Source organism: Nicotiana tabacum, chromosome 2 (genome assembly GCF_000715075.1).
Source record: "Nicotiana tabacum cultivar K326 chromosome 2, ASM71507v2, whole genome shotgun sequence".
NCBI lineage: Eukaryota > Viridiplantae > Streptophyta > Magnoliopsida > Solanales > Solanaceae > Nicotiana > Nicotiana tabacum.
Genome location: NC_134081.1, coordinates 84,504,727 through 84,531,432, shown reverse-complemented (window position 1 = coordinate 84,531,432; position 26,706 = coordinate 84,504,727). Strand labels below are relative to the sequence as shown.

The window sequence follows — 26,706 nt, the reverse complement described above, 5'->3', positions numbered from 1 at the left end:
GCTATACATATGAGGAAGTGTATGTAGCATAGTACTACTACAACGTTGTAAAGCTTAACCTTGTGCATAAAATAGTACTACTACTTTTCTGTACAATATATTTTCTCAAGTTAAGCAAGGTACATTTGCTTGCACGGAATGAGTTATGAAAGTTGGATGGAACCACATTCATAGGTTGCTACCACTTCAGATTTTGCCTTTTCTCTCTGACAGCAGAAGCAATAAAGCGAATCTTGTACATTTCTAAACGTTGTAAAGCTTAACCTTGTGCATAAACCACAGCTAAAAGCGTTCCATATTTCCACCAACATATCACATAATACCAGCGCCTCATTTTAAGTTTTCTGTCAGTTTTCTCCTTCAATATAGCTAGAATTGTATGAATACACCTCCCAAAGTCTAACAAGCATGAAAGGAAACAGCTTGATGAAGCAAATGAGCTTTGCTGGATCTATGAAGCTCCAAGATTCTTTATTCCCAGCTGTTGAGCTACTATCATGCCAAAAAGGACCACCACGCATCGTGGTGTACTTGGTTCATTAAGCTCCATCAAACCAGGTCTACACATTCAAATTTGTTAAAATGACAAAAGAAATGGAATGAAAAAAAACCTGTTGCTCGTCTCTCGACATACTCATAGTCATTATGCAACTGAATACGTAACTAAATTTGTTTCAAAAGAAAGAAACACCAGAGTCTCAGTAAGCAGTAAGCAGAGAGTTTCTAAATAGACCGACAGTCTACAAGTAAAAAAAAAATACATAGCTAATTGTCCAGCATTTCATGTGCAATTCAGTCCAATAAGAGAAATGGAGGAAATGGGGGGAAACCATGCAAAACTCATGGCAAAAATTTAAGACCACATAGCCCAAGCAGCGGATTTATTCAAGGAGATCCTAGACGCATCCAATGTTAGTGGGATCCTTCACCAACTTTCTGTCATGAGATGAATCAAATCAGATCAGATATTCAAGCAGTTTAAGAATAGCAGTCTGTTCAAGGTGAAATGTCCATATACACTGTACACATGATGAAATGTTTGCTAGGTTCAGTTAACTTGCTTAATACCTTTTTCTTCATAAGTAAAGTAAAGTAGAAATAGAGAGTTAAAATATATGCTTTAACATTACCAGCAATAACAACATATTTGAATGAAGTTGTTCAACGTGAAAAGGGGCGTACCTCTTCCTTCTTCTCTTTGTTTCCCTTTGTGAAGAGCTTATAACCTCCGTAGAAGGCCAACCCCCAACCAGTAAGAGAGACGATCACAAACTACAAGGACCAAAAGTCCTAATCAAACATCAAAGTGTATAAAGTGCACTAACTACTAGTGCTTGTGATTAATGGAGAGACTACAAGTTCTAATTCCAAGTTAAAATTAAAACAATATAAAGAGAATCAAATTACATAAATGCGAAAAAAATAGCAATTTAGCAAATCCTTTCCTGTTATATGCACAAATACAGTGACTGGGAGCTTGAGAGAACTTTGGAGTTCTACAAGGTCTTGGAAGTTTTTCAAAGATTCAGTGATTTTGAAGATACACTGAATTGGAACCGAAACAGCGATGGGACCTATACTGTTAAATCTGCTTATCTTGTTGTCTCTAATTCAGACCAGCATATAGAACATTGGCCCTGGAGGCAAATCTGGACAGTTAAGGCACCTTTCGAGGTGGTCTTTTTTCATGGTCAGTGGCAAGAGAAGCATGTTTAACACAAGAAAACTTGAGAAGGGGTTTTCAATTATGCTCTAAGTGCTCACTTTGTGGTACAGCTACAGAAACCAATAGCCATTTGTTCTTCACTGTCCTATCGTTGAACAACTATGGCAACGTTTTCTTAATATTGTGGGCCTTAAATGGAGTATGTCAGCAAACACTTGTGATCTGTTGAAGTGTTGGAATTATAATGCGGGTATAGTGAGACAGAAGAAATGGTGGAGATTGGTTCCTACTTGCATTATGGTGGACAGTCTCGAAGGAGATAAATTCAAGAATTTTTTTAAGACAGAAGCAACTCCTCACAGAATACCAAAATGAATTGTTTCCTTTTGTTTCATTTCTGGTGTAAAAAAAACTTTGTGGAGGGGGCAGAATCTTTAGCAGATTTGATAGGTTGCTCTGTAACCTAAGGGAAACATAGCTGGGGTCTGCTCTTTTTGAAAATATAGCTTGGCACTGCTTTACTGTTGTTTTTTGGTCTTATTAATATATATAGAAATTACCATTCTCAAAAAAATTCACAAATACAGCAATTAAGATCTCCTGTTATATCCAAAGATGTCATCGCACACAATTGAAAGGATTTCTAGTCAGTGAACTATTGAAGATACAGCTCCAAAACATTAGTGACTCACAACTGGAACCTAAAGCTGTCAAAAGGTATGGATTTTGTCAACCTAATCTGCACTGCTATTGAAAGGATACATGCAAAGCTCCATGTAATATAAGATTTTGCAGTGGTCTAGAATATATCTTTAGAAGAGGCAAAACATCATTCCCAGTAAGTAAAGAGAAAGAATATCATTTCTCACAATCATAGGTGAGTGAATACTCCATATAATCTTCTGGATCCCAAATACATAAAGAAAACTACAATCCCCACCTAAACTTGTTGCCAACCATGCATAAGCGACCATTAAAATAGTTCTCTATCTGACATCTTACATTCAAAGTTCCTACAATTACTAAAGTACTCCGTTAGGTAAAAGTTAAGCAATACTTGGGGTAAGAAACTCGCAACAAATTTTAGAAGTTTCATAAGTCAAGCAATATGATAATGCCAAAGCCAACAAACAAGCATAGCCATAACAGTTTAAACAAGTAGAAAAGGCATCGCAAATGTCAGAAAAACTCACGTGCTCTTCTTTCCATTTTGATGGACTCATCGGATCCTGCCAAAAGTTCACCTTCGGAGGTCCATGATGATCTGCATAAAAAAGAATACGTAATTATTTCAACTTCCAGAATTCCATGTCCATGAATAACGCCATTACAAACTAATCCAATGGGTAGCTATGATTTATTTTACAGGAAGATAATTAAATTTGAGAACAGACTGAAGTTTCAAAAATTTAAGGAAAATTAGTGAAATTACCACCACCGCCGGCGAGACCACGCCGCTGGATAAGTAAGGCGCCTTGCTTCGTTGTACTAACTGATTTGGAAGCGGAGAATCGAGATAAGTTCGCTGCTTGACGTGCCGCCATCGTATCGTATCGTCCTGATATCAGAGCCTACCGGACTGAGGGAGTGAGCTCCTCGAAATGAGTAAATGCTAAAAGACAATGGCCAAATGACCCAAATGCCCTTTTTCAGTAGCTACTGAACGTACTGGGCTTGGCTGCTTGGCCCAAAGGCCTTCGTAAAGCTGCAGAAAGGATTATTTCAAATTTTATTACCTTCACCACTCAAATTTCAATTTAATTACAATATAGGCATATACAATTTATCAATTATATACAATTTAAAAATTAAATGAGTATTCTTTTATAATAGGAATTGAATAAGAAATCAATTATTTTACATTTCTCACTTTTTTAAAAAATAATATATATAAATTATACATAATTATACATATATTTTATAATTATGTCTTATTTTTGTCCTTTTGTCTTTTTATTTTTTTTGAGTCGAGGGTCTTTCGGAAATAATTTCTCTACTCCTTCGGGGTAGGGGTAAGGTCTGCGTATACATTACCCTCCCCGGATCCCATTAGTAAAATTTTACTGGATTGTTGTTGTTGTTGTTGTATACATATATTTTATATTTATCGTCTGTTTTTAATTTTAACACGGGGTGAACGACTACTTAAGTTAAATCTTGAAAAAAAAAAGAGAAGGGAGATTGGATGCGAACTTAAATTTAAACACTACTTCAAAAAAGACGGAAAATTGTAGGCAAACATAAACTTTGCAACCACTAGGTGGGCGTTTGGACATAAGAATTGTGAAATTCCAGGAAAAAGTGAAGGAAAAAAATTCAAATAAAAATGGTATTTGAAAATTAGAGTTGTGTTTGGACATGAATATAATTTTGGGTTGTTTTGAAGTTTTGTGAGTGATCTGAAGTGAAAATTTTGAAAAATAGTTTTTTAAAATTTTTTAAATTTTCGAAAAATTCTGAAATTCATCTTCAAGAAAATTAAAAATTTCATGGACAAACATTGTTTCGAAAAAAGTAAAAAAAAATCGAAAAAATGTGATTTTTTTTAATGAACAAACAGGCCCTAGGTGAAAAAGAAACAAAATAATAAAAAGAAAAAAAAACTAAACTTAAACACTACAGATAAGTTTAGCACTTTGCTGTCACAATTTGTTTCAATGGGGCCGGGCACTATGCAAAATAATGTATTTGAGACTTATTTAACTAATAAACCACTAAAAGCATTGGAGTTATTTAACTAAACCAATTATTTTTGTTAAGGATGACGGGATACGAATGTTCGTATCAGATACGAATGTTCGTATCATTATAAAAGTGAGAAGAAAAAAAAGGCAGCCAGGGATGGTATTCGTAAGAGCGAAAAACATTTATAGGAGGAAACGTCTCATATACCAAAAAAGTTTTAAAATGTATGCGATCGAAATAGATTTCGGCCTTTCTACGTTCGATCGAGTTCGAGTGTTAAAAAGTTGGAATGAGGTTTTGGGGTGAGCTCTGAGGTCGGTACTAATGAACCTCGAGCTCGAAGGTCACTCGAGGAGGCGGCTCGATAATCCTATCGAGCCCGTGACCGAATCGATCCGCAAGGCACTACTTCGAGGTCGGAAATACGCGACGTCCATCTCGAAGGTCGAACTCGATCCGAGACCGAAGGGCCCGACCCAGTAACGAGTTCGAGCTAGTATCGAGCTCACAGACAAGAGCCGTTGCAACCGCACCAAGAGAGAGAATTTTGGCGGGAATTGAAGAAGAAACAAGTCATCACGGGCCCTCCACTATATGTTTTATTATTTTTTATAATAACCCTCTTCTATAAAAGGGGATCCTTGTAAGCCAGGGACACAGGAGGGGAAAAAGAGGAGAAAGGAAGATCACTTCTTATATTGATAGTTATCCCCTTATATTTGCTTTACTTATTCATTCTTTTTTGCTTATTATTTTCATTCTCACAGCCAACAATACACATATTTCTATTTCTCTACGCGATTTATATCGAATTGTATCGTATATCCTTAGAACCATACACAAATCTAACGTTATCCGATTTTTTCGGTAAATAGTTTGGCGCCCACCGTGGGGCCAATGGTAACAGTGATCGTTTGATATAAATATAAAGTACACGCCAGTTTGCAACTTCAAATCAGCAACGGCTTCACTTATCGACCACGAAATCGGCCTTCAAGATGAAACCAACAACTTAGCACCCGGGGCCGGGAAGGCCACTCGATGATGGCACTGAGGCTCGAATCGAAGCACCCGAAATTCGAGTCGAAGTACCATTGGATGTTAATTCACAAATAGCTCTAGGGGTGAATCAGCGTTCCGAACCGGAAAGAAGCATTCAGGGCGGTACTCGATCCGTAGCTCGAGACACCCATAACGTGGAGGAGATCGGAGTCAGCTTACGGATGATCTTCGAGATGTTACAAGCCCAGCAAATAGCGATAGCTCAGTTGCAGAGCCAAACTCAGGTACAAAGCAGACCGGAGCCCAATCCGCTTCGAGAAGTAACCCACAGAACGGAACCAGCCATAGAGAAGTCAAATGAGCAAGATTCGGAGACTACTCCCGAAATTACTAAATTGCTCGAGGAACTCACAAAACGAGTCGAAGCCAACGATAAAAAAATAGAGACATATAATTTCAGGGTCGACCAAATCTCGGGAGCTCCACCAATGATAAAAGGTCTAGAAACGAAAAAATTCATTCAAAAGCCTTTTCCCTCGAGTGTAGCCCCAAAACCAATCCCCAAAAAATTTTGTATGCCCGAAATACCCAAATAGAACGGAACGACCGACCCCAACGAGCACGTCACTTCTTACACGTGTGCCATCAAGGGCAATGATTTGGAAGATGATGAGATCGAATCTGTATTATTGAAAAAATTCGGTGAAACCTTGTCAAAGGGGGCAATGATATGGTATCATAATTTACCATCTAACTCCATTGATTCTTTTGCTATGCTTGCAGATTACTTCGTAAAAGCACATGCCGGAGCCATAAAGGTCGAAACCAGAAAGTCGGACCTGTTCAAGGTAATACAAAGGGATAACGAGATGCTAAGGGAGTTCGTAGCTCGTTTTCAAACGGAACGAATGGATCTGCCACCAGTCACAGACGATTGGGTTGTTCAAGCTTTCATTCAAGGTCTAAATGAGCGAAGCTCGAGGGCTTCACGGCGGCTGAAGCAAAATCTGATTGAGTACCCAGCTATTACTTAGACCGATGTGCACAATCGATATCAATCCAAAATAAGAGTCGAAGATGACCAGTTGACTTCTAGGTCCATTACGAAAAAACAAAAGTCGACCAGAGATCGATACCAGCCATATAGCGGAAACGATACTACTGCTGAGTATCCGAGGCCTCTTTAAAATCAACCTCGTACACATGGGGGCTTTATCATTGTACGCAGCTGTGCTAATTATCAAGTTCGGTGTGAAGGAAGTTACTTCGTTATTTCATAACAAACAGTGTCTCAACGGGAAACGTCGTAAAGGCCAAATGGTCAAAACGAACCATGCTTATACAGTTGGCTCGAGCCTTGACGCAAAACATGAACCCATGTATAATGACTTGCAAAGAAAGCTCTATTCTTTACCGATATCCTATGTTCAAGATTTATTATGCAAATAGGATCGAGTTCAAATCATTCGCTCGACCGCCAAGCCTACGGGCTACATCACATCGAGTTCGAATCATTCACTCGACTACCAAGCCTACGGGCTACTTTGACTATTACGCCTACGGACTACATTGCATCGAGTTTGAATCATTCGCTCGGTTGCCAAAGCCTACGGGCTACCTTTATTTCGAGTTCGAGCAATCACTCACTCGACCATTAAGCCTACATGCTATCTTTATTTCGAGTTCGAGCAATCACTCACTCGACCATTAAGCCTACGGGCTACTTTGACTATTACGCCTACGGGCTACATCACATCGAGTTCGAATCATTCACTCGACTACCAAACCTACGGGCTACTTTGACTATTACGCGTACGGGCTACATTGCATCGAGTTCGAATCATTCGCTCGACTGCCAAAGCCTACGTGCTACCTTTATTTCGAGTTCGAGCAATCACTCACTCGACCATTAAGCCTACGGGCTACCTTTATTTCGAGTTCGAGCAATCACTCACTCGACCATTAAGCTTACGGGCTACTTTGACTATTACGCCTACGGGCTACATTGCAATCGAGTTTGAATCATTCGCTCGACTGCCAAAGCCTACGGGCTACCTTTATTTCGAGTTCGAGCAATCACTCACTCGACCATTAAGCCTACGGGCTACCTTTATTTCGAGTTCGAGCAATCACTCGCTCGACTATTACGCCTACGGGCTACATTATTTCGAGCAAAACTACTCATTTCTTCGAGTTAGAACAAACACTTGACCATTTAAGTTGAAGGACGCTGGAGCCCGATAAAGCAAAGGGGACTACCCACGAGGCCCGAAGGCAACAGAGATTTAAATTCAAACTATCTATTTAGTTTGAAAGGCCATTTCTCTCCAAAAAGAAGAAGGATTTGTATTTACAATTTTTTTGTATAGAGGCGGCGAAAACGCCATCAGAAGTTACCCGATTCAAAGCATGTTGGGTCTCGTTGAAAAGACAGGCGGGCCCCGTCGCATTCATCACTGATTGATCTTCTCCGGTCACCAAGGACCGAAGGTAACTAATAATTCCCACAGGGGAAGGAAAAATTCGGGTATCCTCGATAAAGTCGGGGACTGTAAAGACGCATAAGATGATCGAGCATTACATACGTCATGGTCTGGATCGATAAAAACATCAGTGTATATCTGATCGAGCTGCTGGAAAATCATATCGTTTCTCGCCACATCCTTTTCTGAGAAACGAGGGGACTATCTGTATACGGTCGAAATAGATTCCGGCCTTCCTACGTTCGATCAAGTTCGAGTGTTAAAAAGCCGAAATGAGGTTTTGGAAGTGAGCTCTGAGGTCGGTACTAACGAACCTCGAGCCCGAAGGTCACTCGAGGAGGCGGCTCGATAATCCTATCGAGCCCGTGACCGAATCGATCCGCAAGGCACTGCTTCGAGGTCGGAAATACGCGACGTTCATCTCGAAGGTCGAACTCGATCCGAGACCGAAGGGCCCGACCCAGTAACGAGTTCGAGCTAGTATCGAGCTCACAGACAAGAGCCGTTGCAACCGCACCAAGAGAGAGAATCTTGGCGGGAATTGAAGAAGAGACAAGTCATCATGGGCCTTCCACTATATGTTTTATTATTTTTTATAATAACCCTCTTCTATAAAAGGGGATCCTTGTAAGCCAGGGGCACAGGAGGGGAAAAAGAGGAGAAAGGAAGATCACTTCTTATATTGATAGTTATCCCCTTATGTTTGCTTTACTTATTCATTCTTTTTTTGCTTATTATTTTCATTCTCACAGCCAACAATACACATATTCATTTCTCTACGCGATTTATATCGAATTGTATCGCATATCCTTAGAACCATACACAAATCTAACGTTATCCGGTTTTTCCGGTAAACATAAACAAAATAGGTTGGGAAAAAATTCAATTATTTTTACATTCCACCATTCTATGTTCAGACCCCTGATAATTCTAAAACAGTATAAAGAATAAGAAAGTGAAGTAAAAAAAAAATTGAGTGTGGATAAATGTTAACAAGCAGCTTTAATATAATACTCCATTTATCTTATTTTAGTATAATTTTATTATTACTATTTTGAGTACTTAAACAATTCCATTTTTTGTTTAAAAAGTGATTTATTTCTAATAGGAACAAAATTATGAATTCAAAATTAACAAAATATGTATATAATTCATAATTTATTGAATATTTTAATTTAAAAATTCATGTTTAAGTTCATAGTAAAAAGTAAATATTTATTAATACTTCATAATTCACTGTTATTCCTGAAAAATACTGTAGACGAGGCTATGGTATTTATCACACGTGTGGACTAGCGAAGTATTTACACCAGGGTCCCAGTTCGCACGGGAACACAAAGTACGAAAAAGAAAAATGTTAAAGCAAATAAATAAGTCAAAATCAAAGAGAGACAAGTGCGATTCCTCCTCCTTTCTCATCCAGTCGCATTTCCTCGTTGGGTAATATATTGATTTTTACGCGTCGGAGAGGCTGAGGAGAGAGAGAGAGAGAGGAATCAGATCAGCAAATTTTCATTTTTTCCGATATCTTCTCTCTCCGTCGGCCAATTCCATTTCCGTTAAAACCCTTTACTCGTCGCCACCATGAATGAGAAGGCCAATGTTACAAAAGAGCTTAATGCTAAGCACAGAAAGGTATATATATCCTTCTGATTCATGAATTTTCACCCAATTTCCCTCTTCTCTCGTTTGATCTAAGTTAGATTTGATCTAAGTCAGATTTGATAAAGTTTGACTCTTGGTTAGATTTTGTGGATATATTTTATATGCTCTTATCAACTTATATTTGAGATTTAGGGCTTATTGTATCATTTCCCCCCTTTCCTTAAATTGGACTCATATTGTTAAGTTTATTCGTATATGATAGTTTGAGCACTGAAATGATGATCTGGTTCAAAGCAGGTGGCTTGAAATTAGAGTTTTGGATGTTCATTCTTTTCCTAATAGAAAAAGAAAAATAGACAGCTTTCCAGGACACTCATCATTTTTTATTTGTTTTAAATAATTTAAGGACATTAGGTGAAATTTGTTCATATTACCAAGGCACTATCGACATATTATGCCTTTCTTAGCTTGTTTAGTTGATTCAAATACGAATATAGCTGGTATTGAGAACCTAAAGTCAAAGCATTTGAACATTTGGCCATTCTGCCGTCAACTTTCTTCTAAGTGAAAGTGCTAGTTAGAAATGTTTACAGAAGTGTGAATAAAAATTATATGTAAAAGCATTGTGATGATCTATTGTTGAATAGAGTTCTCCAGAGCTCTCCCCATGGAGAGGTGCAGGAAAGATAGTTTCTTCATAATTAAGAAGCAGTGTGAAACCAGTTTAAGCCAACCTCTCAATGAAAACCTCCTCTTCCTGATTTTGGAAGTCCCATAACTGCCAAAGCTATACTAGCATCCGAGTTGAAGGCATTGAGTCATGATTTTGAATTCTTAATTGCCAAAGCTGTACACATATCGTGTAAGTATTAATACTGCGAGAAAAGAAAAAGGAAACTGTGGTATCTGTTCTTCTTTCTCTACTCTTAGCCCCTCACTTATTTTCCTTGGAGGTAGAAAGATAAAATTTTCTTTAATCAAAGCAAATAACATGATTAACCACAGGAAGACCATAAGGAAGCATGATTATCATTATGTAGTTTTTGGTTCTATAATGAATTTTCCCTTCACAGTTTATTTCCTGGTTGGTTTATTTCGATTCATGTGTGCCTTATATAATGAATTTACCCTTCACAGTTTATTTCCTGGTTGGTATATTTCTGATTCACGTGTGGATTATATAATGATTTTTCCCTTCACATTTGATTTTCTGGTGGGTTTATTTTCGATTAATGTGTGTGTTCACATCAAATTAACTCATTGCTGGGCTTTTTGGCAGATACTAGAAGGACTTCTTAAATTGCCCGAGAACAGGGAGTGTGCAGATTGCAAAGCCAAGTACGTATTAGGATGTATCTCAAATGTGGCAAAGTGAAGCTCGGATGTGCTTGTTAATAGATCATTGAATTGAAACAGAATTGGCTTTAATAAGCTCTTTGGAGTCCTTATGTTGACCGTACTTTACTTTTGTACCAATGCAGGGGTCCTAGATGGGCAAGCGTGAACCTGGGGATATTTATTTGCATGCAATGCTCTGGGATCCACAGAAGTCTGGGGGTGCACATATCGAAGGTGATATATTCCTCGTCATGACCAAAATGTCCCACATATTCTAAAAGTCTGAAATGGTGTGAGCACTTGCATGTTTTTCAGCTATAAGTGTTGGCCCAATTGAGAAATTGCAAATAAAGGTCATGGTCAACTTTAGTATTCCTTGTTGTTGCTGTTGTTTCCCATAGTATTGTTGCTTAATATTCTTGATTGAGTTAAAATTCTGTGAACGACTAATGTTGACTGAAAACTTAAAACTCATTCCTTTTTCAGCTGCGGCCACCCCTACTTAACATATGTTGATTTTAAATCACGAGGATGGAGATCATTTCACATCTATTAATTCATAATTTGTATGACTCTACTGCTGATATTCAATCTAATCTAACTTCCTCTGATATTGCATTGTCTTCTGATTTAGAGGGATAGTTATGTACTTTGTTTGGAAAATCACTCTACATTTCCTCATCTTCTCTGTGTTTTATGATGAGAATCCAGGAAATAATTTCGAACATCTTAATGTTATGAAGACATGTCGACTGAATGGAGTCATTTAACTAATACCCACAATCCTTGAAATGAGTAATTGCAATGAAGATTGTCTTTGGCACTGGTTTGCTGCTTTCGTCCGGCAAAAGAGTTTGCTGACAACTGCTAGTAATTATTAGGCAAAAGTCCATGGAACGATAATTTTATGCATAATCACAATAGCCATTGTGCACTTTTTGTTAATGTGTGGTTGTGAAGTATCTGCGGACTTGGAACATGTGATCAGATTTCTCTCAAGTCTCACCCTTCAACTTTCCCGGGAGCTCTTTTTTCTCTTTCCCCCCCAACAATCCTTGTATTTTAAATGGCTCATTATGGTTTCAGTCTGGTTTTTGTACATTTGAGGAATTGCCTCATTTTTCGTCAAACCCATGGGTTTCATGTTTCTATAGAAGATTAGGTGTCTTTTGTAGTCTGGTTTGATAACTATATGCATAATAATCACAATAATCCTTGTGCACTTTTTGTTAATACATAAAGTATCTATCAAATTGGAATATGTGATAAGATTTTCCCTCAATTCTCGCTATAGAAGATTAGGTGTCTTTTGTAGTCTGGTTTGATAACTATATGCATAATAATCACAATAATCCTTGTGCACTTTTTGTTAATACATTGTTGTAAAGTATCTATCAAATTAGAATATGTTATAAGATTTCTCTCTATTCTCGTCCTTCTGTTTCTGGATTCCCCCCCGCGAAAAAAAATTTGTATTTTTAAATGGCTTATTGTAGTTTGAGTCTAGTTTTGTTTTTGTTTCTATAGAAGATTGGGTGTCTTTCACAGAGCACTACTTTTTCTTTTGTAGGTTCTCTACTTTTTGGTATGTTGCCTGTATGCGAGATATAATTCCACATCTCTTACATATTGAATAAAAATATACACTATGAAAAATAACTCATTGTGCTCTGAATGATTATTGGCAACAATGACTATGCGTAAATCCCAAACAAGTTAGGGTCGGCTATATGAATCCTCTCTGACCTTCTAATCTGAAAGAATGTTACTTCAAATTTTTTGTTGTATTCTCTGATGTCTCTGAAATTACAGGTCAGATCAGCTACTCTAGACACATGGCTTCCTGAACAAGTTGCATTTATTCAATGTAAGATATCTGTTTCCTATAATTATCAAAGTTTAGATTTTGATTTGATAGAGAAATTTTTTAATTTTAGATAACCGTCTTTTTCTTCCTCTACTTTTTATCTCTTGGGTTCATATAGCAATGGGAAATGAGAGGTCAAATAGTTATTGGGAAGCAGAGCTGCCTCCAAATTATGATAGAGTTGGTATTGAGAATTTCATCCGAGCAAAGTACGTGCTTACTAAGTCTCTCCTAACAATTAATACCTTCATGCGGTCTTCTTCCCTCAATCTAGTATTTTATACTTATCCATGGCATCTCCTGTGTTTTGTTAAGATATGAAGATAAGAGGTGGGTCCCTAAGGATGGGATACAAAAACCATCTTCCAGGGTTCAAGAAGAGAGGGCTTCAGTGCAATGGCAACAAAACAGTGATAGAAGTGGGCGTGGGCATGCGACTAACTCAGGGGTTGCATCTGATGAGAGGAAGAATGTTCAAGCCCCGAACACAAAGCAAGATGTACCTGCTGCTAGAGTCAGTATACCACTGCCTCCTAGAGGGCCAGAGCATGTATGTTAAACTTTATATTCATCAAATTGGCTTTCTCCACATTTCTTTACCTTTCAGGTGTAATATTGTTGTCTCAATGTCTTATTTTGAATGAAATCCCCTTCATTTGCTGGTATATCTACTGGACTTGCCTTATGTATATGAGCTGATTGGGTCTTAGCCGTTAGGGTTTGGTTGCAGTTATTATTGGTGTTGAGTATTGATTCTTTACTCGTATTGTTGAATTAAGCAGCTCTTACTCATACTGCTTTTGAGTTACGAGATACTTGCAAAATAATTTTTTAGGTTAGGTATGTGGTGTATCCATATCCCCTCGTTAGTCCTTGTGTATAACTGCTCCTAACTGCTGTTAGTTGTTATTTCTTCCTACTTACTTGTTAGTCTTTCTGGATTAACATCAACACTTTCTCATAGGTTTGACTACTTGCAGGTAAGTTCGAGTCAGGTTGCTTACCAGACAAATCAGAAAGCAGAGCCTGTTGTAGTTGCTGAATCTATAAAGCAGGTTGCAGAAGCTACCAATCCTCCTAAAGTTGATTATGCTACTGATCTTTTTGACATGCTTTCTATGGATTCTCCAACTGACAATGGCTCAGAAGCAGCTTCTGCCGATGATAACTTATGGGCAGGTTTCCAGTGTATGTTAAGCCTCAGCTTTGTTTGAAACGTGTTTCTTTTTCTTCCCCTTTTTTTTTGACAATTAACATTTAGAGAGTGCAGTCGTCTTTCTTCCATTAGCATGGTTCATACTTTTCCTAGTTTTTAGTCTTTACTTCTAGTTTAGAGAAAGGTTATGAAAGTAGTTTGAGAAATCAACAGCGTGCAGTTTATCTTGGGATTTGAATTGAAGCTGTTATACTCCTCTTGTAGCTCATTTTCTCCTATAAAGAAAGTTGTGAACTTTGCAGCTGCTCAAGAAGCAACAAAAGCAGAAAAAACAGGGGCTACAAAAACTGAAGATCAGAAGTCTCAATCTGCTTCTGCTTCTGGAATTGAAGATTTATTCCAGGATTTACCATCAATTCTGCCTTCTGCCTCATCCGGGAAGCCGCAGAAAGATGTTAAAAATGATATAATGAGCCTTTTTGACAAGGTACAATACTGCTACAAGAAGTTGAAGTTTTTGGTCATGTTTAACTTTTCTGCTTTTATCTAAAAATGATGTTGGCCTTTACAGTCCAATATGGTGTCACCTTTTGCTATGCATCAACAACAGCTCGCTATGCTGGCACAACAACAGTCTTTACTAATGGCTGCTGCTGCTGCTGGTGGTGCTGTAAAAATTCCTGTGAATGCACAACAAGGCCCTAACGGTGCCAATATGGTAAACCAAAATTGGCCAAATTTAGGCTATCAGTTCCCTGGTGTGATAATGCCAGCAGCTGTTAAGACTGAGCCGGAGAAATATATGCAGGTAGAACACGAGTATTATTTATCAAGGGAAAAGAAAAATTACACATGTATATCAAATTTTGCATTGACCTTTTGTCTTTAAGACTGCTCAAAGCTGTTTATTTTGCTTCTAAACTAGGTAGGCAATATGAGACCGACACATGTAGTTGGGAACTCTGTGCCACTTTCAACATCCAGGTATTAACCTCTGACCTGTTGTTGGTTAAATGTAGACTGTTGCGACTGCTGCATTGTCCTTAGAGGGCCTGTTGTTAAGACCTTATATTGAACAACTTAACGCAATGCATCATATCCTGCCGATTATTGGCCATTTAGTTCTCTTGAATGATATCCCGTAACACACAATTTGCTAGATCCGAGCTGCTTTTTCCAATTGATTGCAAGGCTCCCTCCTTTTATTCCTCTGGTTAATAGTGGGTTGTGGATAGGCCCCATTGGATAGTATTATTTGATCCTGGAGTTTTGAGACACTAATTCACTTAACCTTTTTCCCTCAAAAGGAAACAGTTGAACGTGAACTTAGTTTCTGACTTTTGATCCATTCATAGTTGGTTTAAGTATACAATAGAAGACTCTCTTGCAATAAAAAGTAAAACAGATTTAGTGATGATCAAGTAGAAGAGGGCAATCGCATAATCCATGGAGCCTTATTACCCTTTTCCTTTCTAATCCCTTCTTGCTCTTGCACGCATACAACCCCCAACCCCCATACAACCCCCCCCCCTGGTAAATCTAATATGACGCACCTGATTCATTTGATTATATTTATGGCGGCTAGGTTTCTATTTTTGTTGTCATCACTTTCTTTTTCTTCAGTATTTCATCTTAGCTTTTTTACTCTTGTATTTTTTAAACCTGTTTTGAAAACGCTTTTCTTGAGCCGAAGGTCTATCAAAAACAACATTTCTACATCGCACAAGACCCCACCCTCCCCAGACCTCACTTGTGGGATCACACTGGGTATGTTATTGTTGTATGCAGCTAAGTTTCTTGTCATTTTAGATAACTCTACTGGCTGTGCCCTTGTTATCTTATATTCTTCTACTGGTAGAAAAATATATTGACTTTAGTTAAACATGGTTAATTTTGTGCGACCATTTGAAGAGACAAGGTTGCATCATCTGCCGCTCAGTTCTTTTTCCTTTTGGCTGAAACTGGAGTGATTTTGATTTCTAAATCTGAATGTTTGCAGTTGTTTGAGAATTTTCATAGCTACATCTGCTTATCTGATTTTGGAAGCTGTCTATATTGGATTATCAGTTGCTTTTGATGGCTTGTATTTTTATTTTTATTTTTGGTCAAGGATGGCTTGTATTCATTATTACCTGATTTTGATTGCCAATTTACATTGACGAGCTCAGCTGCCAATCATCTTTTACATTAGGAAATAAATTTTGATAGTTGTACCATTTATTGTGTTTAGCAGGAACAAATTTTGGGTGCTTGTTTAATTTTTCATTTTATATTTTATGATTGAGGTACAATTGATAGTTATCTTTTATTTTGCAGCTTCTACTCGATGGGACAAAATTCTTCCAGCAACGGTGTTTTGCCGTCTGGACCGAGCAAGCAGGCAGCTACGCAGTCGACAAAAGAATACGACTTTTCCTCTCTGACGCAGGGAATGTTCTCAAAACGCTGAAAATTCTACAAGCATACTAGTTGTTAGTATACAAATTGTTTTTCCACAGGGAATTAGCTTTTATTGTTCTACTCCTGTTTTGGAGATTGTAAACTAATGTAGAGGAGCAATATTGAGTTTTCTTCAGGTTATGGCTTGATTTGTATTTTTGTATCTGGAAAAAAATAAGCGCTCAAGATTTGATGGAATTCGATTCTTTTCCTTCCTTTCCCTCGTATTCATGCATTTAATGTTCTGAGTGATGTTCCCCTAAATCTCCCTTAATCTAAAGAAATACTACTATTTTCCGTTTTAGCTTCCCTTGCAATTACTATATGTTTAGTTGCTCCTTGGGCAGATTAAAAGATATTATAGCATTCCATCTAGTTGCTAAACACAGCAGCCCACCTAGGTAAAGTTGAACATGCTATTTCTTTTAAGTACTGCAAAGGTTAATGAATTTTTGAAGTGTTTACTTATCCTATAAAGAAATTTGCATCGCCAAGCTGTTTAAAAATCAATGATAGGTAACTGTTTAAATAATAACCTGAAACGGCTTAGACTACATTAATTATATAAAAATTCTTTACAAATTGAAGTCTTATTAAAAAAAAAAAAAAAAAAAATCTACGCAAAGCACGGGTGGAAAATGTGAAGTAGACTAACACTTGTCAATAGTCCAGTTGATGGACGGTAACTAAGTGTATGACTCCTGTCTTTTCGAACGCAAAAGGAATACAAGGGAATAAGAACAAAAGGGAAATGAAAAACTCATTTCTTTCCTATAGACAATAAAACAAGTTTTCAACTTGGGGAAAAGTAGATATAGCTTTTGTGAGAGGCTGGATTACGTTGCAGGATTGCACCAAGTGAAATTATCATCTCCCACCAACACTAAGTCAATCATAGGATATAAATAGTACTATCCTCTCTCTGAAAAATCTACAGTCTGCGAGGGAGGTCGTATTCTGAAATTGGGTATGCAATCCCAAGTAAAAAAACTTACGTATTGAGTTTGAAATTCCAGCAATATTTGGGTCGTTGTGAGGCTCTGAGCCATGAAATGGAGTTGAAATAGTGAATGCTTACGAGCTAGTTTAGTATAGTTTGGTGGACGAAATTAATTAATTAAAGTTTGGTTTGTCTAAAGAAATACTCGCTCCAAGCTAGCTTCTCGTATGCAAACACAACTTTGAAAACCGCAAATGTGTGATGTATTGCGCTATTGTTACTATAATAAAACTCCACGGCAAGAAAGTCTTTAAGAATGAGAAAGTCGATTAAAAAACTTTGGCAAAATATATACTTTATCCATCGACCTTATTCCCAAATCCCTGTTACACACATGTTAAATACGAGAATAATATTATATACCAAAACTTTTAAAGGTGTGTTAATTACATACCACTTCGGTGTTTGACCACATCTACTTAAAGATTGCTATTACACACGCCAATCAGCATCTGGCACGTGTCGTTAATCGAGAAAAAAAAAACTGAAAAAAACTCTGCCCCCACCCCCTCTCCTCATCTTCCCAAAGAAAAAAAATTCAGAAAAGAAAAAATCCCGCCCCCTCCTCATCTTCCCAACCCATCATCTTCTTCACTACCACCAACCCTTCCACCACAAGTACCTTCTTCCCTTACTATAGATTCAACTCTTTGGCGATTTTTTAACAAGTTTTAACAACATTCATCACAAATCCTTGTACAAATTTCAAATTCAAGCTCAAACACAAAGCTCCAAACTTGTTAATGGTGTTTTTTGAATTTTATCAAAATTAATCATTAAATTTTCAATATATTTTTAGTAAATTTCTACTCATCAATAATCACAAATTCAAACTAATTTTCTAGGTCATGGAACACCAAAATCAACAAGACCCGATTAAATTTTCAAAAGGTCAATAATAGTGATTTTTACAAGACCCAATAGCTCCTCTTTTCTTCTTCTTCTTCCTTTTCTTTTTCTTCTTAGTCATGGGAGTTGGAGAGACGAAACATGAGGGGTAGACAAAACTAGGATGGGGGTGGGGAAGAAGATGAAATGGGGGGGGGGGGGAGGAGGAGGGGAGGGGGGCAAGAAACGCTGGGGTTTGGGGAAAAAGATATGGGTTATATATATATATATTTTCTTTAATTTAAAAAGAAAATAGTTAAAAAAAAAGGAAAAATAGAGAAAAAACTTAATTTCAGATGAATTTTTTAGTTTTCACGCGCCTCTTTTACGTGTAATACACGATGTGACACATGACAAAAGAGGTGTGTAATTGACACACTTTTAAAATTTTGGTGTGTAATACTATTCCCGTATTTAACAAGTGTGCAAGAGGAATTTAAGTACAAAGTCGATGGGTAAAATATTTATTTCGCCAAAAACTTTTCCATAACTGAATTTTGTTGCGGAATCGAGGGAACTTGAATTGGTACCAGGACTGTGAGTAAAGGGGTCTTGGTTGGTTTCAGGCTCTTGATTAAAGGGGACTATTATATATGATACTCCTTTAAAAATAAAAAAAAATGCTAATGAATGAAAACCTATATTGAAATTACATACAACCAAGGACTTTTGGAGATCGGCTTGCATTAGCTAAACACTATCATCAACTCAGGTTACCTTTACCTGTTGTAGCAAGTATCATGTCTTATTTTTAAGATTAAAATTTCAGATTTTAAGAAAACCTACTTGTATATAGTATATTTTTTTAAGTTACCTAACAGTGTAAAAGAAATTACCTACATTAATGATGTATGTATACGGGTAAAAATCAAGCTCATGATACACTCCGACCTCCAATAGGGTAAAACGAGCTCAAGATATGATTGCGAAGGATCAGAATCAAAGCAAAGGTCTCATCGAGTCAGAATCCGGGGGCACGTTGCCTCCCTCGAGAATATCGGGATCATGATTCGAGATCGATTCAAATCCTGAAAGACTTCGAAGAACATTGTCGGGCAATCGAGCACGACCAACAGAAGGCCGTAATATCCGCGACCGGCCGTATATCACGGGATGGATCTCGGCACGTATCGATAAAGAACCGGCAATCAGTTAAACATAAGATTTTTTTTACCTTTTATGGAGTTGTACTTAGAGTAGGATTCCCCTACTATATAAAGGAGGTGGGTCCGATAATTCATGAGACCCATTGTAACATGCAATCCAAAGAAATATATTACTATTTTCACTCCTATTGTAAGCTCTTTCTCTCGTTCATCGATATTGTTCACTGTGAGCCAGAATCGAGGGTGAAAAAGTCACTAAGGCTAGATTTTCCTCCTCGCGTGGTTTGAATTTACTGTATCTTTACTTGTCCATTCTAACTCAATTTATCGTTTTGTATCAAATTAATCCGCATATCCTTAAAACCACTTACAAATTTAATTGTTATCCGATTTCGAGGGTAAATAGTTTGACGCCCACCGTGGGGATAAGGATAATAGTGACAATTTGATATAAATTTCCATAACACACCATACTTCACACTTGTTCTTTGAAGTGTCTTTGATTTCAGGTCAAAGTTTAAAATGTCGAACTCTCAATCTGCCCCTCTAAACACGGATGTTGAATTTGGCCACTATGGCGAGAACAACAATACATTGTGCGATAACGAGGTGCCCCCTGCCGATCTCAATGGGATTCAGACCCGATCGACTCCAACTCGCATGTGGCCATTAACATGAATTTTCCTATCGATCCTGAGAACAACATCCGCGGGGAAGCCCGATCGGTAGCCCAAAATACTCGTGACGGTGAAAGAGATGAGATCAACTTACGAGTGATCTTCAAAATATTACAGGCTCAGCAGGCAGCGATAGCCCAACTGCAGAACCAAAGTCGCGCTCCCAGTAGAGTTGAGCCCGAATTATCCCGAAAAAACACTCGCAGAAATGAACCAGCCACAGATAGGCCAAATGAAGCTGAACCCGGGACCAACCCTGAGATAATAAAGATTCTCAAAGAATTGACGAAACGGGTGGAAACGGGAGAAAATAAAATCGAAGCCAATGACAAGAAAGTGGAGGCCTACAACTCCAAGGTCGACCAAATCCCCTACTGAAAGGCCTAGACTCCAAAAAGTTTGTTCAAAAACCTTTTCCTCCGAGCGCAACTCCGAAGATGATTCCAAAGACGTTCCGCATGCCTAAAATTCCAAAGTACAACGGAATAAATGATCCAAATTAACATGTGACCTCATACATGTGCGCTATCAAGGGGGGAATGACTTGGAAGATAATGAGATCGAATATGTCTAGCTGAAAAAGTTCGGAGAGACCTTGTCATAAGGAGCTATGATATGGTATCACAACTTACCCTCAAATTCTATTGACTCATTTGCTATGCTTGCAGATGCTTTTGTAAAAGCGCACGCCGGAGCCATCAAAGTCGATACCAGGAAGTCGGACCTTTTCAAGGTAAAACACAGATATAACGAGATGCTCAGGGAGTTCGTGTCAAGGTTTCAAATGGAATATATGGACCTGCCGCCGGTGGCAGATGATTGGGCCGTTCAGGCCTTCACCCAAGGACTCAATACTCAAAACTCATTGGCTTCACAACAGTTGAAACAAAATCTGGTAGAATATCCGGCTGTGACTTGGGCCGACGTGCACAACCAATACCAATAAAAAATTAGGGTCAAAGATGATCAGCTTGAGGTTGTTTCCGGGTATGTTTATCCCGTCCGAGCTAGTGACAGATCTAAATGAGACATTGATCGTGAACCTAGACCTAGGTCATGTTGAGATCGGTATCAACCGTACAACGGTGATTATAGGAGTAACGGGTATGGACGAAACCCTGTGAGAAGTGAAAGGATAAGCGATCGAGGTCAAAATAACCGGGGACTCATGAGCAAAAACAGTTTTGACAGGCCCATCGGGCCTAAAGAAGCACCTAGGTTATCGGAGTACAGCTTCAATGTCGATGCTGCTGCTATCGTATCTGCCATTGGACGCATCAAAGACACCAAGTGGCCTCGACCTTTACAGTCCGATCCAGCCCAATGGGATTCCAACTTAATATGAAAATATCATGGCACTCACGGTCACAGAACAGAAGATTGCCGATAATTGAGAGAGGAAGTAGCCCGGTTATTCAACAACGGACATCTACGGGAGTTCCTGAGTGATCGAGCCAAAAACTATTTCAGGAATAGAGATTCTAGTAAGAAGATCGAGAAGGAGGAGCATCAGCACGTCATTGACATGATCATCGATGGGGTCGATGTTCCCTAGGGGCCGATATTAAAGCACACCAAATTATCCATCACGAGGGAAAAACGGATTTGAGATTATGTACGAGGACGCTGAAGGCATAGTGCAACCCCACAATGATGCATTGGTAATATCTGTACTCATAAATAAATCTCGAGTTAAGCGTGTGTTAATTGATCCAGGTAGCTCGGCCAATATCATTAGATCGAGGGTCGTGGAACAACTAGGTCTACAAGACCAAATCGTGCATGCAGTCAGGGTTCTAAACAGATTCAACATGGCATGTGAGACCACTAAAGGGGATATAATATTATCGGTGAACACCGCCGGAACCATTCAGGAAACTAAGTTTTGCGTGATCGAAGGAGACATGAGGTACAATGCTCTATTCGGGAGACCACGGATTCACAACATGAGGGAAATACCCTCGATGCAGCACCAGGTGCTGAAATTCCCGACGCCAAGAAGGATTAAAATAGTTTACAGAGAACAACCGGATGTAAAGGAGATATTCACGGTCGACGAGGTGATCCTGGTATCCACACTTTCGATATTGAAGGGTCTAAGTCCGGTTGCCAAAGGCGAAACCAAATAGCAATTACTGATATCTGCCTCAATCGAACTGGAGAAGCAGGGGACGGAAGAGGATGGCGACTGTGGAGTTCCCAGGTCTTTCATAGTCCCCGATGATTCCGACGCCACCAAATCAACAATCGAAGAACTGGAGCAAGTCATAGTGATCGAACACCTGCCTGATTGTAATGTACTCCTGGGCACGGGGTTAAGTCCCGCGATCAGGAAAAAACTCATTCAATTCCTTATAGCTAACATAAATTATTTTGCTTGGTCCCACCTCGATGACAGGGATTCCGCCGGAGATAACTACTCACAAGCTAAGCCTGGATCCGAAGCTCTATCCGGTCAAGCAGAAAAGGAGGCCTCAGTCCGAAGTCAAGCATGCATTCATCAAGGACGTGGTATCTAAACTCCTTAAAATACGGTACCTACTTCTATAACGTAATGCCATTCGGACTAAAAAATACCGGTGCCACGTACCAACGCATAGTAAATCGGATGTTCGAACAACAAATAGGAAAATCAATAGAGGTTTACATTGATGATATGTTGGTTAAGTCCCTGCGAGCAGAGGACCATTTGAAATATTTGCAGGAAACCTTCAATATTTGAAGAAATACAATATGAAGCTGAACCCAGAGAAATGCGCATTCGGAGTCGGGTCCGGGAAATTCCTCAGATTCATGGTGTCCAACCGGGAATCGAGATTAATCCCGATAAAATCAAGGCCATCGAGGACATCACCGTTGTGGATAATATCAAGGCCGTTAAAAGGTTAACCGGGTGTATAACCGCTTTGGGTCGATTCATCTCGAGGTCCTCCGACAAGATCCATCGGTTCTTCTCACTATTGAAGAAGAAAAATAACTTTTCATGGGCTCCGGGGTGCCAACAAGTCTTAGAGGAACTCAAGTGGTACCTCTCGAGCCCACTTTTGCTTCATACCCCGAAGGTATACAAACAGTTGTACCTGTACTTAGCGGTATCTGAGGTACCGGTAAGTGGAGCCCTGGTCCGAGAAGGGGAAGGTACACAATTTCCTATCTATTATGTAAGCAAAACTCTAGGCGAGGCCGAAACTAGGTATCCTCACCTAGAACAATTGACACTCACTTTGCTAAGCGCCTCTAGGAAGCTAAAACTGTATTTTCAATGCCATCCCACATGTGTTGTGACTACTTACCCATTAAGAAACTTAATGCATAAGCCCGAACTCTCGGGACGATTGGCCAAATGGGCCATGGAGATCAGCGGGTACGATATCGAATATCGACCCCGAACCGCCATCAAATCTCAAATTTTGGCGGACTTCGTTGCTGAATTCACGTCGGCACTAATTCCTGAGGTCTAGAAGGAGTTGTTGTTGAACTCGGGGTCCTCTTCCAGAATTTGGACCCTGTTTACGGATGGTGCCTCGATTGCAAAGGGATCCGGGCTTGGCATCGTGTTGAAGCCACTGACGGGTAATGTCGTTAGGCAATCTATTAGAACTGTAAAATTGATTAACAACGAGGCCGAGTATGAGGCCATGATTACAGGTCTTGAGCTGGCTAAAAGCCTGAGGGCCGAGGTGGTCGAAGCTAAGTGTGATTCCCTCCTCGTAGTGAACCAAGTCAATGGAACGTTCGAAGTCAAAGAGGAACGAATGTGAAGATACCAGATAAGCTACAGGTAACATTACATCGGTTCAAGGAATGGACTTTACAACATGTACCTCGGGATCAAAATAGTGAGGCAGATGCTCTTTCTAACTTGGTATCATTGGTCGACAACAATGAATTCAACTCGGGAACTGTCGTACAGCTCATGAAATCAGTAGTGGAAGAAGGACATGCCAAGATAAACTCGATAAGCTTAACCTGGGATTAGAGAAACAGATACATAGATTACCTGAAGACCGAAAAACGTCCCTCGAATCCTAAAGAATCGAGAGCTCTACGTACGAAGGCGATCCTATTCACTTTGTCCGAAGACGGTACCCTATTCAGAAGAACATTCGATGGCCCACTTGCCATATGTCTAGGACTGGGAGACACCGAGTATGTTTTGAGGGAAGTCTATGAGGGCAGTGCGGGAACCATTCGGGCACCGAGTCGTTGGTTCAGAAGATAATTAGAGCCGGCTACTACTGGATCGACATGGAAAAAGATGCAAAGGAGTTCGTGCAAAAATGCGACGAATGTCAGAGGCATGCTCCGATGATCCATCAGCCCGGGGAACCGCTGCATTCGGTCTTGTCACCCTAGCCATTCATGAAATGGGGAATGTACATTGTTGATCCCGTGCCCTGTGCGCCCAGTAAGGCTCAATTTATCTTATTTATGACTGATTGTTTTTATAAGTGGGTAGAAGCCCAGGCATTTGAGAAAGTCAGGGAGAAAGAGGTTATTGATTTCATATGGGACCACATAATATGCCGATTCAAAATGTCGGCCGAGATTGTGTGCGACAATGGGAAGCAGTTCATCGGCAGCAAAGTGAGCAAGTTTTTCGAGGACCATAAGATCAAAAGGATCCTATCAATGCCCTATCACCCTAGTGGAAACGGGCAAGCAGAGTCCACGAACAAAACCATACTCCAAAACCTTAAAAAGAGGTTGACCGGCACCAAAGGGAAATGGAAGGAAATCTTGCCCGAAGTCCTATAGGCATATCGTACGACCTCAAAATCCAGTACCGGGGCCACCCCGTTCTCGTTGGTCTATGGTGTCGAAGCTCTTATACCGGTCGAAGTAGGAGAACAGAGTCTTAGGTTCCGATATATGACCGAAGAGTCAAACGACGAGGCCATGAGTATGAACCTGGAACTATTAGATGAAATGCGCGAGGCCGCCCTTGTCCAGTTGGCCGCCCAAAAGCAACAGATCAAAAGATATTACAATCGGAGAGCCAACTTTCGGCACTTCAACATCGGGGACTTGGTGTTAAGAAAGGTAACACTGAGCACCCGGAACCCGAACGAAGGGAAGCTGGGACCGAATTGGGAAGGTCCATATCAAATTATCGAGATCACCAGCAAAGAATCGTACAAACTCGAAATAGTGAACGGTTAGCGGCTACCGAACAACTGGAACATAACCCACTTAAAATGATACTACTACTAAGGTACGACCCCGTTCATTACTTTTCTTTAAATATATTATGGATTGGACTAACACTTGCAGGTAATAGCCAAGGATTGACGCAGCTATTAGGCCTGAAAGCACGCGTTGCACTCTTTTTTCCATGAATCGGTTTTGTCCCAAATGGGTTTTCCGGCAAGGTTTTTAACGAGGCAACAGTGGATTGTGCTAACTTAGAATTGAAGACCGACCATGGACCGGAGTCAAGGTTTGCATCAACATTATCTGAGTCCTCTCTAAGATCGGCCTCGAATACTAGGGGCCATCATTCTCGGGTAATGATTTTAGCAACGGAGGAAACTTCATGCTCAAACACGTATAAACTTGGTGGATATGATTTATTGTAAGGGCTAAATGGTCAAAAGAACCGTGCTCACATAGACCACTTAAGCCATAACATGAAGCTTGTACACATTTGCAATCTTGTATGTTGCACAGAAATAAAAGAAAGTTTCAACCTTGCAGATACATACTTTGTCTCTTAAAAACTTATGTATTTTATTCCTTAAGAACATCGGGCCCAAGGGCCACCTCTGTCCGAATCCAAGAAATCACCCCGCTCGGGGACTATCGTCATGGGTAAGCCCGAAAAGCTCGGGCTACGAAGCCCGGGGGAACAAAACCTATTAGGCAATGACCGAACTTCAAAGGCTACGACCATCCCTATTTGGGGACTATTGTCCCAGGCAAGCCCGGATGGCTCGGGGTAATAAGCCCATTGGGAAACACCCGAATACGACCGTCCTAGACTGCTCGGAGACGTCCGAGATCCGTAACCAAAACAAAAGGCCTTCAAAATTTCCAAACCGGTTCGAAGGCTACCCTTAGCAAAATTATAATGCTAAGTAAACACTTTGGGGAAAGCTTCCGGTCATACCAAGCCCCCACGAGTCTTAAGAAAAATAATATCGAGAATGAGAATTGTTCGAACCTCCGAACAAGACCTAATTATTACGTGCTAAGGCATTCGAAATCTTTGCAATCGTAAAAGAAAAAGCAAAAAGAAACAAGCTTGAAATTTGTGGAAGGGAAAAAGCCTTGTATATATATACATAAATCCTTACAAAGGCCATAAATACTTACAAAGGCCAAACGGCCTCAACAAAATACAAAAGTACCAAAGCGAATAAAAATCTACAAGGCACCTAAGAAGTCTGATCTTCGCCGGAGCCCGCCTCGTCACCGGGGCCATCGGGATTTTCCCCATCCTCGGATCCGCCCAAACCCTCGGGGTCTCAGTCTCAAGCCTCTTAACATTTTCAAGCTCGACCGGTAAATCGAACCCTGGGGAATGAACTTTCTCGAGAGCCTCCCTTCGAGACTGTCACCTCAGATATTTGACAATGAACTTCAGGCGTTCCTGAGCTGCCTCAGCATTAGCTTTGTATTGGGCCACCATCTCTTTAGCGTAGGCCCTAGTTATTTTCGTCGCTGACTTGGCAACTTCAAGCTCCTTGGCAAGGGTATACCGTGCGGCAACGGTTTAGCCCAGTTGAGACTAGAGGTCTTCAATTTTTTGAGATCGGGTCTCAGTTTTCTCCTTCACCGATCGAAGTTGGGCC

The 26,706-nt window shown here is 39.6% G+C and overlaps 1 protein-coding gene across 2 annotated transcripts; it reads left to right on the top strand.

The window, feature by feature from the left end:
- The first annotated feature begins 9,200 nt into the window (after nt 1-9,200).
- Nucleotides 9,201-16,457, top strand: LOC107775182 (ADP-ribosylation factor GTPase-activating protein AGD5). 2 transcript variants are annotated; one of them, XM_016594882.2, is made up of 11 exons: nt 9,201-9,471; nt 10,721-10,779; nt 10,923-11,013; nt 12,592-12,646; nt 12,765-12,855; nt 12,962-13,196; nt 13,627-13,834; nt 14,105-14,289; nt 14,374-14,610; nt 14,728-14,786; nt 16,119-16,457. In XM_016594882.2, the coding sequence occupies exons 1-11, from the start codon at nt 9,421-9,423 to the stop codon at nt 16,249-16,251; spliced, it is 1,404 nt and encodes a 467-aa protein (XP_016450368.1). In that variant the 5' UTR covers nt 9,201-9,420; the 3' UTR covers nt 16,252-16,457. The 2 variants fall into 2 exon arrangements, with proteins under 2 accessions (XP_016450368.1, XP_016450370.1); XM_016594884.2 differs by lacking the exons at nt 9,201-9,471; nt 10,721-10,779; nt 10,923-11,013 and adding an exon at nt 11,028-11,132.
- Nucleotides 16,458-26,706: the final 10,249 nt, after the last annotated feature.